The sequence below is a fragment of the Phoxinus phoxinus genome, assembly GCF_949152265.1.
Source record: "Phoxinus phoxinus genome assembly, chromosome: 17".
NCBI classification, from domain to species: Eukaryota; Metazoa; Chordata; class Actinopteri; order Cypriniformes; family Leuciscidae; genus Phoxinus; species Phoxinus phoxinus.
The window spans coordinates 26,731,038-26,747,098 of record NC_136892.1 but is presented as its reverse complement, the minus strand read 5'-3'; the positions used below and the strand labels follow the sequence as shown (position 1 = coordinate 26,747,098).

Genomic DNA, 16,061 nt, shown 5'->3' with positions numbered 1-16,061 from the left:
AAATAAATACTGTACATGATATTATCAAACTCAGTAAACACCATACTAATAATGCATACTATGTACAGAAAAGCAGATGAGCCCAGAATATGAACGCAACACGTTTAATTACATGTTAAGCGTTTCCCTCCCATAGAAAACCAAGAAAAAGCTTAATGAGGCTTAATGACACCACTCCGTTATACATTATTAATAAAACACAGGCAGTAGGTTTGGTTTGTACTCTCTCTTTATATCTGTTTGTATATCTTTTTGTGAACTGGCACTGCGTTACATTTGTTTTTGTCCATTAAATGAATTATGTTTCCTTTGTGTTAAAATTATTATGACACAGCAACACTAAACTCCTAGAACACTGTAGAAATGACAAAACAGTATTGCATACATTAGAATAACTGACACATATTTGCCTTAATTCTGACCCAGTCTGAATCTGAGTTTCTGCTGTTCTGCTGGCACATTGACTCTTTGCCCAGTTCTGCTGCAGATTTTCACTTAACAGTCTCTATTAACAGCTGATTATGTCCTCGGTTAAACTGCAGTCCTGTGAGAGAGACCAGAGGCACTCCGTTCACACTGCAGCTTCTGCTCTGATAAATGAACTGCAGCGCTCTGGGTCAACGGCACCTCAGAACCACCTATTTTATTTCATTGGAGCTTTTTAAACAGCCCAAGTAAATTCTATATTAAAATGTTCCTGTTTATGTCAGTAAAGTTATTGAGATGCCATAGTTGAATGAAGATCACACATCAGATATTCTTAGACAGCTCTGTAAAAACCATCAAATAAACTTTCAATGAAGCTTTTTAGCTTGTACATTTTCAGTCAAACATTAGGAATGTTAATATTATATTATTTCAACATTGATAATTGTAAGAACCATTATTAATAATGGGGCTCCAATAATAATTGAGCACAAAATCAGCATATTAGAATGATTTCTAAAGGTGGCACTGAAGACTGGAGATATGATGCTGAAATTCAGCTTTGCTATAAGAGGAATCAATTATATTTTAACATATATTAAAAATAAAAACTTAATATTTCACAATTCTATTATATTTTTGATCAAATAAATGCAGCCTTGGTGAGCATAAGAGACTTCTTTCAAAAACATAAACTTAATTATTCAAAATTTTTAACAGGTAGTATGGTAATGAATTACAAAGTTATTCTCTGTGCATTTTAAGCATTATATCACATCATATCCCTTCATGTGTCTCTTGCTCCTCAGAGTCATGTGATGGCGGGTGATCAGTTGACCCACAGTGCCTTTCTTCAGAGTCTGGCCACACTGGCAATGGGTCTGTTCTTGGATCAGTTACTGTGCCGTCAGCCCAGACCTCCTCATCACAGCGGGACGGGGCCTGATCGGGACGGGGCCCCTGGATCCTTCTGCCCCTCAGAGTGGAACTGGCTTTCCACATATTCAACCACAGTGAAGAGCGCAGAGGCGTTTGCTCGCGGCACGCCCTTCCCAGAAGCCTTCATCGCACCCGAGTTCCATCATTCTGGAGCCACAGAGTTCACCAAACCTCTGGTAAGAAGCTAAGGAAGCTGAAGTTAATCCTTGTCAAATCTGTAAGTTATCTGTAAATTCTTATTCTGAATCACTACAGTACTCCTGTAATAAGTGTTTATATTTGGACTATGTTCTTCTGCAAGACGCATGCAGTTTTTATTTATTAACCGCTAGAGTGTCAAAAGTTACAGGATTTCCTCTAATATGATTGGCTGTTTTTGCTGCTTAGTTTAAAATAAAACGTCTGCATGGAGTTGATAGGGACTTTTGGTTTGTTATACTGTTTTTTTAGTGAAAGGCCCATAAATCTTTACTTGCATAAATCAACAAGAGCTTTTGTATATTTGAATATTTTATAATAAACCTCTAATATAGGCAAGGAAGATGTATTTTTATAGCACATTTCTGTTACAGACTGCTCTGACACACAGGGTTGAGGATCCAAATGCAGCTTTGAGGATAATTCAGAATAATAATCCAAAATGCAGGCAAGGGTCTGAACCACTGGGCAAAACAATCCAGACAATCAAAGGGCAGAAAACACTGGGCAAACAGGGAAAATCCAAGAAACCAGGCACGGGAATCAAAACCATAGATACGGGAAACCAAAGACAATGCTCAGAATTGCAGCCTAACATTAGACAAGACTTAGCAATGAGTGACTGAGGGTACGGTTACAAAACAATGATGTGCTAAAAAACGGAAACGTTTTTTTTCTCTTTTGTACAAATGACAACTTTATCAAAACGATTCCTGTTCTCACAGATCTGCGACTTTACGCTGTATTTTGCTGCCAGACAAGTAGTTGGCGATGTCACTTTGTAAAGTAAGACTACGTGCCTGTGCACATACACATTATTTTACTAGAGTGCACTCGAGCCGAACGCACATGCCTATAGATACAAATTTCAGCATTTATAATTTTTTGTCCGATTTTCATTCTAAGGATGTTAATCTTGATAATACTGTATTATTACTTTGACTTCTGGGTAAATTTCCTCTTCAGAAAGCCAGAAACATTCACTGTAATCCCAATTATATAATGTTCTCCTCTGATATAAAGTCCCGTTTTACTTCCTTTAAGAAATTGTCAAAACAAAGGCATCGAAAACATATCATCCTTGTGTCTGTTGTAAGGAACCTTTAATTTTTAATAGCCATGTGCATGTCACCGTTTGCACAGATTCACATTTTTGTAGTTTACACGAAGATGATAAAGGTATCGTTTTCAAAAACTTGCACTTTGAAACCTGTTTTCATGCCACCAAAATGCCATTGTCTTGTAAATGTTAGCCAACCGTTTTTAGTTGAAAACGGTGCCGTGTAAACGACCCAGAGTTAACAAAGTTTATATATATATATATATATATATATATATATATATATATAGTACAAGAGTATTTTATAGGCCTATGTATAAAGTACAAGAGTCTGTATTTGAAGGCATTGAATGAACTTATGAAAGTGAATCAAAAGCTATAAAATAAAATAAATGTTTATATATATATATATATATTCACTTTTATTTTATAGCTTTCATAAGTTCATTCAATGCCTTCAAATACAGACTCTTGTACTTTTGTACATATTTCCAAATTCAAATAACTTTTTTTCTTGGTATTAAATCTTGTAATGTCATTGTTTCAACAGAGCTCAGAAAATCCTGTTTTCCATAATATGCCTCTTAAAGGTTATTTTGATATGAGAATTTATCCAGTTTCTTTTGTTCTCTTTATAGGACAACAGTAAATGGAGTTTCATGATGGATGAACAACTCATGTCCTGGGCGACCAGCAGACCTGAAGTAAGTCTGTGTGTTCCTGAACGTGTGTGAGGTTTAGCAGATATGTGAAAGTGTGCAATAAGGCAACCGGATCTTCCTTGATCTTCCTCATTCGTCTCTGTCAGTGTAGTCTTTGTGTCCAGCATTGTTCTTTCAGGCATTCTTTTATCGCTCTTCACATTTTTTTATTCATTCATCTTTTATAAATTACCTCACACATACTCTACCAGCTAGCTGCACACACAACCTGGCTGTCTGTACATAAAACTCTTTTCGTCCTCATATAAAGCATATCTCTGTGCAATTTTAATCTTTACTGCTTGCTGAATTGGATATTTAATGGACATGGCCTTATTTCGCTTCAGTACATTGAGATTGCATTAAAGACAAATGCTTTTGTAATTTGTTGTGTATAAAGGAAATAATGTTGTTATTTTAATGTGCCCCAATTAGGTTTTTGCAGATATTACCTTTCATTTTTTTAGTGTGTAATATCTGTTTGTGAACGTAAAAGGTCTGCAAAGTTTCAAAGTGCACAACAAAGTTATGGTAACACTTCAGTTTAGGGTCCAATTCTCACTATTAACTTGTTGCTTATTAGCATGCATAATACTACGATATTGGCTGTTTATTATTACTTATAATGCACATATTAATGCCTTATTCTGCATGATCATATTCTACATCTCTTAATCCTACCCAAAACCTACCTTACTAACTATTAATAAGCAGTAATTAAGCGTTTGAGGCAAAATAGTTGATAGTTAATAGTTAGTTAATAGTGAGAATTGGACCCTAAACTAAAGTGTGATTTTTCTCCCAAAAGAAATAACCATTTCTGAACTGCCTTAAACGAGTCATCAGTAGTTCCAGTCTTTCTTCCTGCACAAACCTACATGGGTTCGGAACAAATTAGCATAATACCAGCCTATGGTCTTCATTGGCTGCTCGTGAACCGCATCAATCGTGTCGTCGAAATGTAGAGAAGATGTTTTTTTTCTGCGGTGAAACCGACTCCATCGTTATAGTTCGTATCACTGTGTATCAAGTGCTGACCTTGGATGCGTGTAAACCTATTGTAAGAGACCTCCAAAACAAAATTATGAACCTTAAAAATAGCATAATCTTATTTGAATCTAATAAAATTGTGTTTATGTGTTTTACAGGACTGGCAGCAGGGTGGTAAAAGTGAGGTGTACCTGTGGGGTAACGGACGTCACGGGCAGCTGGCGGATGCTGGAACCAGTGCATCTGTGCCCAGCCTTGCACCTTCCCTCTCTCAGACTCAACAGGTAGAGTGCCAACACAAAATGCATGCAAAACTACCACAACACATGGTTATCCTCTCCATTTATGTCTGATGTGTGTTTCTCTTAGGTGGTGTGCGGTCAGAACTGCACATTCCTGGTTCAGGCTAATGGTTCAGTTCTGGCTGTAGGGGAGGGCAGTTATGGGCGACTCGGACAGGGTAACTCAGACGACCTCTACACCCCAACTATCATCTCAGCTTTACAAGGTAATACAAATAACTTGAATTCAATGTAATGTCCTTGTGCAGGAAATATATATATTGCATGTATTGCATGGAATATGATTTTCTTTTTCTCTAATAGGTTATGTAGTGACACAGCTAGTGACATCATACGGGTCAGATGGACACTCACTGGCTCTCACCGAGACTGGAGAGGTGTTCAGCTGGGGAGATGGGGATTATGGGAAACTCGGCCACGGGAACAGCGAACGGCAAAGGCGACCCAAACAGATCGAGTCTCTGCAGGGAGAGGAAGTTGTGCAGGTATAGGAAATCACTGTCCAAGATAATGGCCATAACCATCACATGATCAACTTTCATTTGAACAACCTTTCCCCTTCTCAGCTGGCCTGTGGGTTCAAACACTCAGCTGTCGTCACAGCAGACGGAAAACTCTTCACCTTCGGCAGTGGAGATTCTGGACGCTTGGGTCAAAGGTCAACTTCGAACAAGATGATCCCGGAGAGGGTTACGGCATTAGATGGATGCCACATTGGACAGGTGCTACTTTGCCTTGTTTTGACTTTCATGCTACTGTGTGCGTATATGACCTTTGACCAATGCGTGATGAGTGTAGATGACCTTTCCTCTCATGTTTAGGTGTCATGTGGTATCAATCATACTTTGGTCCTCTCATCAGACGGCCTGACCGTTTGGGCCTTTGGAGATGGTGATTATGGTAAACTGGGTATCGGGCCATGCACAGTGAAGTGCTACCCACAGGTACTGTAGTACTGATCTTCTCACTGGCTGACCATCAGCTAAAATACTGTTCAAAAATTTGGGTTTGGTAAGATATTTTTGAAAGAAATCTCTTATGCTCACCAAAGCTGCATTTATTTGATCAAAAATACAGTGAAAACAGTAACTTTGTGAAATATTTTTACCATTTAAAATAACTTTTCCATTTTATTATATATTTTTAATGTAATATATTATGTGATGGCAAAGCTGAATTTTCAGCATCATTACTCCAGTCTTCAGTGTCACATGATCCTTCTGATATGCTGATTTGATGCTCAAGATACATTATGATTAAAGTGACCATAAGGGCATTTATCATTCAACATTGATAAAGTATCCTTACCAAATAAAAGTATTGAAATCTTAAAAGAAAGTACTACTGACCCCAAACTTTCAAACAGAAGTGTACTGTATGGGTTTTGACCATTGGCGGATTGACCTGCGTTTCTATTGGTTGGCAGAAAGTGGAGGCTCTTTGCAATAAAGGCATCAAAAAGGTTGGATGTGGAACGCATTTCTCAGTGGTTCTGGCAAAAGATGGGCACGTCTACACATTTGGCCAAGGTAGTCCCTCAAGGAATCTTCATCCAAATGTGTTTGTGTGTAAATGTGGCATCGTTTAAATTTTTTTAATGAAATGTCTAAACGTAAAGCTGACTGTGTGTTTTTCAAAAGCACCTTTGTGATGTTAAGACAGCCCTGATGTGTGTGTATGTTTTCACAGAGCGTCTGATAGGTCTACCGGACATCATGCTAAAGAATCACAACCGGCCACAGATTATTCCTGCTTTGGAGGGAGTGTTTATTGAGGACATTGCTGTGGGCTGCGAGCACATTCTTGCTTTATCCAACACTGGAGATGTGTACGCATGGGGCTGCAACTGTGAGGCCCAGGTAAAGTCCGCTCAAATACTGCACTGACCCTTTACCATCATGTGTGATTGGGTGAATATTTAGTTGAGCTTATGTCTTCTATGTGTACATTGCAGCTGGGTCTGGGCCATTCCAATCCTGTCAAAGAGCCCGCTCTAGTTACTGTTCTACAGGGCAAGAACATCAGGCAGATCTCTGCTGGACGCTGTCATACCTCGGCCTGGACCACACCGGCTCTGTCAACCAGAGCATCAGGTACACACCACAGGCTTGGAAACAAATCCTTGTGAGCTGGGTTGGAACCTCATAAGTAAACTTTTTGGAACGCTCCTCATGGGAAGACATTCACTCATATGCAACACACAACTAGCACCTTTTTAAAATGAAAATAATTGGTTTTCAGGCCCGAAAACATCATGCAAATCAACAAAATCCAGTTTCAATATACTGTATACAATAAACAGTAAATATACAAATGTTTTGGGTCAATCATTTTATGTATATTCCATCCATCCATCCAATATATATACTTATTTTGTATGGCATCCTTTGGCCTTGATAACAGCTTGCATTGTTTCTGGCATTGTTTTTATGTACAGTACTTTTCCACAGTCTCTGTTGTTATTGACTTCCAAGTGGTTTCTAGTTGTTCCCACATACTTTTGCTGAAACTTTTGTGCGATATATCTTTGAATCCACTAAATCCCAAATTTGTTCACTTTGAGTTAAGTGACTGAAGACTGAAGAGCTTACACATACTGGTGGATTAACCATTACAGAAACATAAACAAATATTTTGGTTATCACCAATACTGTTAGTTTAGGGCAGCTGTGGCACAAACCTAAACATTGGTCGGTGGTTTAATATATTTGTTAAGCACTGCTGAAAAATGCTGTTCTGAAAAACTTTTCATCAAAGTATCTTTAAAAAAATATTATCACAAATAATTTCACATTTTCCTCAAAAAAAAGTTTTTTTCTTAAGCACCAAATCAGCACATTCGAATGATTTCTGAAGGATCATGTGACTCTGAAGTCTAGATTTTAACATATTTTCAAATAGAAAACAGTGATTTTAAATAGTCAATTTACTCAAATCATAAACTTTAAAAATCTTACTGACCTAAAACTTTATAGATATGCTTGCCTCTGACATATTAAATTGACTAGAACTGTTTTTTTGTTTTTTGTTTTTTTTATCTCTACAAATGTATGGAAATCTTTTTTCTGCTGAATCCTGGCATAATTCGGCATTATCTCCATAGTTTCTGACCTTATCAGTGAACCGTACTGTTCTAGGATCAGTTCCTCAGCAGTTGGATGTGAGATTTGTTTTTGCATCTCATGTCAACAACTCTGACTCTGTATTTTGCAGGTTGTTCAGGGATTCAGCTGGGTTTGCCTCAGTCCGTGCCCCCGCAGTATAACGCCCTTAAAGACTGCAGCTCTGAAGTGCTAAACACCCGTCTCAGAGTTCTGTACCACTTCTCTGATCTCATGTACAAGTCCTGGAGGCTTCTGAACCTCGACCCTCACTGTCAGGTACACATAATCAATAATAAAACATAAACACACTCACACATTCATATTAATCACAGCAGTGCCTGCTGTTTCACTGGAAAGAAACTGTACTCTGACTTCCTGCCAAGAACCTTTCATCATTTTCTAAGCTCAGCTGAATTTGTGTCCAGTGTGAAAGTGTTGTTACGATTCCTGTTTTTTACCTCCAGACTAATAGGTCTCTGTCGCTCGATATCCGAGCAAGGGTTTTGTCTGACCATGGTAACTCTCTGGCTGGTTTCCAGGTGAATGCTTCTCGCTACAGCTCAGGTACCGCTGCCATCGTACAAGGCCAACTCCGAGGCCTCCTGTCTCCGAAAGTCAACACTCTTCCTCTCGTTCGCACTATCGGCAGAACCATGACACAAGGAAAGACCTACGGCCCACAGATCACAGTCAAACGGATCTCCACCAGGTGCAGGAATAATTTAAACCGAAATTGTGAAAAACCTGGATATACTTTTAAAAGTGTAATTTTAGACCTGGAAATGTCTTGTAAATTTAAATCTTAGAGCTCCATGGATTTTTTTTATTTTTCTAGTTTTTTAGTTTTTCCAAGTTCAGAAATATTGTTTCGGATAGAAATTAGAAAATTTAATAATATCCTTAATTTTTTATCCATTAAATCACAAAAACATGAAACCATGAGGCCACAATATTATTGTGGACAATAGGAGGCCTTGGAGTCAAAAGTTTGAGAACCACTAGATTAGAGAAACACAGGAAGTGTAGAGAATAGTGTTGTCAAAAGTACCGACTTTGGTACCAATCACAGACATAGATGTTGAGCGCATGAACACAATGACCAATCACAGACATAGATGTTGAGCGCATGAACACAATGACCAATCACAGACATAGATGTTGAGCGCATGAACACAATGACCAATCACAGACATAGATGTTGAGCGCATGAACACAATGACCAATCACAGACATAGATTTTGAGTGCATGAACACAATGACCAATCAGAGACATACATGTTGGGCGCTTGAACGCAATGGCCAATCACAGACATAGATGTTGGGCGCTTGAACGCAATGGCCAATCACAGACATAGATGTTGGGCGCTTGAACGCAATGGCCAATCAGAAACATAATGCTGAGCGCGTGAACGCAATGGTCAACCAGAGGTGTTAAAGAATCCGTTTAACAGCGCTCAAAATGCTAGAGGGAAATGCTAGTATCTATTTTTAGTATTTAGTATAGTATTTTAAAATTTCAGTATCCAATTGGTACCAAAGTCGGTACTTTTGACAACACTATTAGAGAATGCATAGACGGATAGTTGATAATGTTCATGTTTTTAGCTAAAGATTTGTTTTTGCCAAATTCACAGGGGGCGCTCTAGCAAGCCCATTTTCGTGCAGATCGCCAAGCAGGTGGTGAACCTGAACCCTACTGAGCTGCGTCTGCCCTCCAGAGCATGGAAGGTGAAGTTGGTTGGAGAGGGGGCGGATGACGCCGGGGGCGTGTTTGATGACACCATCACTGAGATGTGCCAGGTAACTCCAACTCCAACATCCAGCCAGGGGGTCGCATTTTACTCTATTCATGCATTCAAAACCGAATTCTCTTTTCCCAGGAGTTGCAGTCTGGTGTGGTCGACCTTCTTATTCACACTCCTAACAGCACTGCAGATGTTGGTAGTAACACGGACCGGTACGTTGTAGACACTGAGATGTGTAAGCAGAATGTAATGGAGTGCTGCAGTGATGATGGGTTTGTAGACCGAATCAGAAGTTCGCATCACCCTGATTCCCTCGACAAAAACCCAATTGTTTTTTTTCCATTGGCTTTTGGACTAATTTAGAAAATAAGCTCTGTGACCGACAAAAGTTAATGATTCTTACATGTTTTGTTAATTTCGATAATCTTCACAAATGTACGCAACTAGCCTGAATACAATCGACAGAAGTAAAAAGTTAAGCTAAAGGGCACCTATTATGACGTTTAAAATGTTCCTAATGTTGTTTAGGGAGTCCCCAACAACAGTTTTACATGCATGCAATGACAAAAAACACTTTTGTTGTCGTATAATATGCATTTATTTTTACCTGATTTGCTCACCGACTCCCAAATGAATCGTTCAACGACTCATTTTTCAAACCCCTCCTTTGCGCGACGCTAATCTGCGTTGATTGGTCAGATGACCCAGCAGTGTTTACAGAGATAATACTTATTGTTTAACACGGAGTACAATGATGCTTTTATCAATTAAATTGTGTTATAATAATTATTATAGTCCATTGCTTTGTAGTTTGTAGTAAAAAACTAAAAATAAGATAAAGCATGTAATGTTATGTTAGCGAGCATAGCCCAGAGTTCATATTGTAAAAGCACAACCAGTCTTTGTTTGCGTTAGCCCGATGCATAAACATAACGTTTTTACAAAAATAAAAAAAATAAAATGTAGTTACGGTACTACGAGGTATTACTCTATTCTTTAAGACAACTCCGAAAACAACGACAAACACTACACATATCTCAATTCAATTGTCATTGAAGACCTAGAAGCTAAACGGTGCTTACACAACAAACAAAATAATTATTAAGCATGCTACATAAAACATAAAAGCAAAAAATTATTAATAACACTTACAGGTTGTGATATACGGAGGAGGAAGCTGATGCAAATACACTTGGAACTGAACCTTCCTTCAATATCAGCCAGCTCGCGAATCCAAGTTTGATTGCATTTAAGTTGGTAAAGCAATCGTCTTGAAAATGGCGCGAGCAAAGCACAAGGCTCGGACTATACTTCTGTGGTATAGTTGTATATATGAATTGTAGCCACTTAGTCTTCAAATGCTCCTCCTTGGGCAGATGAAAAAAGTTTGCTTTTGAGTCGCACTTCAGAACACAGCGTCTCCTCGCCATGATATTTTCCCTGGCCTTGGAGCGCAATAAGTGGGCGTGTCGTATTCAAATAACTTGACAAGTTGACGTCATCTAGTCAGAGAAAAAGCTTCGGTCTTCTAACGATTCATAAAAATGACTCAGAGTCGACTCTTACTTTTGAAAGACAATAACTTTATATACGGTGCACTTTCATATTTCAAACTTTGCAGGATGTTTTTGTTCACTTAGATCTATGTTACACACTACATGAAAGGTACATTTCAAAATTCCATAATAGGTGCCCTTTAAGCTATAAACAAACTACACCACGGTCAAATAACTTAAACATAACCACCATTAAAGAGATATAAAAAAGCCCAGGATGCTGAAACCGGTAGTGCTAAAATGCTAACTTGTTTCTGGGTTTTGGCTTCCAAAAATACGTCATCCCTGCAGCACTGTATTGGGGGGGGGAAAGAGACTGTTTTTCTGCTAACCTCCATTGTCTGGACAGGTTCTTGCTGAGCCCAGCAGCAGTCTCAGATGATCACATGGTGCAGTTTCGCTTCTTGGGGATCCTAATGGCGGTGGCCATTCGAACCAAAAAGCCCTTGGATCTGCACCTGGCGCCGTGGGTGTGGAAACAAATGTGCTGCATTCCTCTGGGAGCCGGCGACCTGGAGGAGGTGGACCTGCTCACGTACCGCTCACTTCAGGGCATCTTACACCTGGACAACAGCGCGATCAATGAAGAGAACTTCACAGTGGTGAGCCATACAGTCCTCCTGAGAGACTAGTAGAGATCACCCATTCAGACATCAAACGCTTCACTTGCTCACTGTCTGGTCTTTTTTGTGGATTTCTAGATGATCCCTCTGGACTCGTTTGTGGCTCACAGTGCTGATGGCACATTGGTTCCAGTGATTCCTGGTGGGCATAACTTCCCCCTGACATTCTCCAACAGGAACGATTATGTGGAGAGAGCCCTGCACTACAGACTTCATGAGATGGACAGACAGGTATCTGCCTCTCTTTTGGACACTTTGGAATTACAGAATGGGATTATATTCACTAAATTCTCAATTAAAGCCACAATTCATCCAAAAATGGAAATTCTGCCGTTATTGTTCCAAACCCATATGGGGTTTTTTTTCTCTCTCCATGAAACACCATAGGAAGTTTTAGAAGAATTGTACTGCATGATTTGCATACTGCCATATTGAGACGCCCCATGATGATAATTAAATCATTTGTTAAATCATAAGTTTGAAAAAGTGACATGATTAAAATAATCAGATAATCGTATGTTGGGAATTATCTAGGTCTGAACTATTTGTGTGTGTGGGGTGGGGGGGGTGGGGGGGGGGGGGGTATATGTGATTTTTCTGATAAAAATGAAAAATGTGTGAAAAAGTTTTAAATGTTATTATTTTAAAGGTTTGTAGGGCTGGACAATTTGGCCCAAAAAAAACAACATATTGTAATATTTAAATCAATATAACTGAAAATGATGATAATAATAATAATAATAATAATGTGATTTTATTATGATCTGTTATTATTATTTTTTTAAACTATTAGAAATATATTACTATTGTAATACTATTTCACTGTAAAATACAATCTAGTAATTGATAAAAAATAATAACAAACTCATATAAATTAATACTTAATATAATCAACATTAATTAATTATTAATAATACATATTAGTATTTCCATTTTACAGTTGTTATTTTATGTCTTCATTCAAATGTTAAACCATCAAGCTTTTATTTTGGCATAAAACTGCAGGGTGCCATTAAACGCTTCTCATTACAAATATTATGAAATAATATAATATGACATTGTATTAGTCAGAATGCACAATAGCTTTGCAATGGTTGTCAATGGAGGAACTTTATTAGTCCTTTCATAATGGTGTAGTATTTTTATGTACAAAAGTGTGCATACACCTGTGAATCATCAGTATTTTAGTCTGTTTTCCCGGAAATGTCTACATTTTCAGTGCACTTTTCTGCTCAAAGGGAATTTGTCAACATTTGGAGCATATTAGCATATAGATGATCTCCAAGCTAACAGACATGAACCAAAAGCCAAACAACTCAAAGATTGACTCTCTCTATTGTAGAGGTAAATGAAAACAACTAATGCCACATCAAGCAGTGTTAGTGGCTCTGCAGTGTACAATAATGCCAGTAAACTGATCTTGCATGCCAACAGAACATAAGCAGTGTTAACGCAGCATGTGTGCATCTGTGTTTATGTAGGTGGCAGCAGTGAGGGAGGGCATGTCCTCCATCATCCCAGTCCCGTTGCTCTCCCTGCTCACGGCTCGGCAGCTGGAACAGCTGGTTTGTGGCCTGCCCGAGGTCTCTGTGGAGATGCTGAAGAAGGTGGTACGATACCGTGATGTTACCGACAGCCACCAACTCATTGGCTGGCTGTGGCAGAGCCTCGAGGAATTCACCAATGAGGAGAGAGTCCTGTTCCTGCGCTTTGTGTCCGGACGCTCCAGACTGCCGTCCAATCCGGCAGACATCACACAGAAGTTTCAGATCATCAAAGTTGATCGGGTAAGGCCACAACAAATGTTTTCAAATATTTCAATATTTTATTAATATATATATAGATATATTTATATATTTATTTATGTAAAATTTGGGGTCAGTAAAATTTGTAAATGTTTTTGAAATAAGTGTATGCATGTATTTATTCGATAAAATTATGATTTTTAACTACTTGAATATAATTTAAAATAAAATGTATTCCTGTGAAAACTGGAGTAATGATGCTGACAATTCAGCTTTACCATCAGGGTCACATGATCCTTCTGAAATCGAAATCTAATTTGCTGATTTTTATAAAGATTATTTGATGAATAGAAATAATAAAAAAACGGCATTTATTTGAATTAAATTCAGTCAGTAGATTTGGTAACTAAAAGAGAAGTTATCGGCCTATGATTACTCAGCCTGGCTGATTAAAGGTGTCTGGAAGGCATTGTCAGCACACTGTAGTATGTACTTCCCATGCCTAATAGCAGTACGTGCATTGTGTCTTTACTTTCTCTTTATGTTCTCTCAACAGCCAATGAACGGCCTTCCTACGGCCCAGACGTGCTTCTTTCAGCTCCGCCTTCCTCCCTACACAAGCCAGGCCATATTAGCTGAGCGCCTGCGCTATTCCATTCACAACTGCCCCTCCATAGACATGGACAACTACATGCTGTCCCGCAACACCGACCCAGCAGACGGCTCTGACACGGAGTACTGATGCGGTGCTCGCAAAAACAGACGCCGTCACGCTACAAAGCACAAAAACAACACAATAACAATCTTATAAATGTCTCCGGCTGCACTTCTTCCTCATACATGCAATACAATTCTCAGTCATAAAGCCTCACGTACGTACTCTCTGCAGTACCCAGAATGCACTGCAGACGCCAGTTCTTCCACCTGGTCAAAGGGAGGATATTTAAGCAATTCATTTGTCTATATCGTTGTCAATATCATTCGTGTCTCTGAATGTTGCTTCCTAAAAACGAATTTCTAAAAAATATTACGACACAATTACAAGCTCTTGTGCCTAGATTGGTCGCGAGGTTTCTCTTGGCGCTAGCGACAGAAACTGGGGTGGGTTTGTCGGTGAGCACTTGGCAGCTAGCTTCCCGTCCCAGTTTATGCCAAAGGCTTTTAAACTACTGTACTGTACTGTACTATACGCGATACCTTCTGACTCAGTGGAGGAGGGAAACGAGCCTCAGAGCAAACGTCGTCGGGGCGTTTGTATGGAGCTAGCTTGTATCTTAAATGAATGTATACTTGCAAATGCCATGCACGTGTGCACTCAACTTTTATTTGCCAAATACTGTACTGATGCTGTACATTATATAGGGTTTAATGAATTTTAGCCTTCTTTTGCAACTGTGAAACAGCGTGTGGAGACGTTTGGTGACTTTTGTGTACGTCTGTGCATTCTCACAGAGCAAGAGTTCTGGTTTGTTACGCTATGCTGATTGATCATCAGTGTTATTATGTGTTTCGGGGCTTCTATGCCTCAGTGCTGGATGTAAAACATATTTTGACTGTTTTTACTCATGTGGTGAACATGCGTTTGACAGAGGGGAGTCCCTCCTACTTCTGTATGCGGTGGTTTACAGTATTGCTAAATTATTGTTTGTTTTTTTCCCTCAAGAAAAATATTTATCTGAGTGAGCTTTTTGTGTTGGAAGAGAGAAGAATGAGGACTAATGCGGCTGTTGCGCTGTTTTGCACTTTAGACCTGTATGCATTACCTAACGCTTTAGCATTAGAGGAAAATCTTATTCACTACAATATTTACAGATTCCAGACTCCTTTATCTAGATATTCTCTCACCCTGAGCCACTACTGATATAAATATCCAGAACTAACTTGAACAACGAAAGATTTCTTTAAGGCTGTTTCATTAGGCTACGATATGGTGGCATTTTAAGATGCTTAAATTTTAGATTAAGCCATAAAACGAGAATGATTAAAACAAAAGTCTACTTAAACTGTATGATATATTCTGACGATGGCCTCTCAGATGGAAAATGCACTGTACTGTAAATTAAATTTTGTGTACAGACTTTTGTGTCAGCTTGGTAAGTCATTTAAATTTGATTGTAAATGTGTTTCTTTCTGATTATGCACAGGCTAGTTTTTGTTTATGTGTGCCATGATTTTCTGTTTATATTCCAGATATTCTAGTGCAATCAGAGTCTCTCCTTTCCAAAGACAAGACAAAGGGAAAAAACCTTGCAGTTCCTCTCTGAAGAAGTCTACTCATCCAAAGGATTGGAAGTTGCATGCTATACATATACAGTATGTAATATACACACAGAAAAGATGTGTTTGAAACACAACTCAAGTTCAAAAACAAATGGGTTGAGCTGTGTTGTCTGATTCACTAACTATTTTGATCATGCAGTGTAGACCAATTTTGTTTCTTGAAACATGATTCTTATGAATCATATTTATATTAAGGAATAGACTACCATTCAAAAGTTTGGAGTCAATTGTTTTGAATGAAATTAATATTTTTAGTATATTCTTGAATATTTGGTTGTATCTGTAGTATTGAATACTATTAGTACCGTTCAAAAGTCTGGGGTCAGTAACATTAAAAAGAAATTAATACTTTTATCCAGCAAGGACACATACATTTGTTCTTTCAAATATTT

The 16,061-nt window shown here is 38.5% G+C and overlaps 1 protein-coding gene across 5 annotated transcripts in view; it reads left to right on the top strand.

Moving 5' to 3' along the window:
• The window catches only part of LOC306984621 (putative E3 ubiquitin-protein ligase HERC1), a 65,144-nt gene extending 49,677 nt beyond the window's left edge, over window positions 1–15,467 (top strand). For 4 of the 5 annotated variants that reach the window (XM_079586130.1, XM_079586129.1, XM_079586128.1 and 1 more), the window contains exons 61-78: window positions 1,236–1,541; window positions 3,262–3,327; window positions 4,473–4,598; window positions 4,684–4,822; window positions 4,920–5,101; window positions 5,183–5,338; window positions 5,438–5,560; window positions 6,043–6,145; window positions 6,306–6,475; window positions 6,571–6,709; window positions 7,830–7,996; window positions 8,260–8,429; window positions 9,355–9,520; window positions 9,601–9,677; window positions 11,371–11,623; window positions 11,723–11,875; window positions 13,126–13,431; window positions 13,946–15,467. In XM_079586130.1, coding sequence (XP_079442256.1) covers window positions 1,236–1,541; window positions 3,262–3,327; window positions 4,473–4,598; window positions 4,684–4,822; window positions 4,920–5,101; window positions 5,183–5,338; window positions 5,438–5,560; window positions 6,043–6,145; window positions 6,306–6,475; window positions 6,571–6,709; window positions 7,830–7,996; window positions 8,260–8,429; window positions 9,355–9,520; window positions 9,601–9,677; window positions 11,371–11,623; window positions 11,723–11,875; window positions 13,126–13,431; window positions 13,946–14,131 — 2,988 coding nt within the window. In that variant the 3' untranslated portion in view covers window positions 14,132–15,467. Of the gene's footprint in view, window positions 1–1,235; window positions 1,542–3,261; window positions 3,328–4,472; window positions 4,599–4,683; window positions 4,823–4,919; window positions 5,102–5,182; window positions 5,339–5,437; window positions 5,561–6,042; window positions 6,146–6,305; window positions 6,476–6,570; window positions 6,710–7,829; window positions 7,997–8,184; window positions 8,430–9,354; window positions 9,521–9,600; window positions 9,678–11,370; window positions 11,624–11,722; window positions 11,876–13,125; window positions 13,432–13,945 lie in introns of all 5 variants that reach the window. The other variant, XM_079586126.1, reaches the window with a different exon arrangement.
• The last annotated feature ends 594 nt before the right edge of the window (window positions 15,468–16,061 follow it).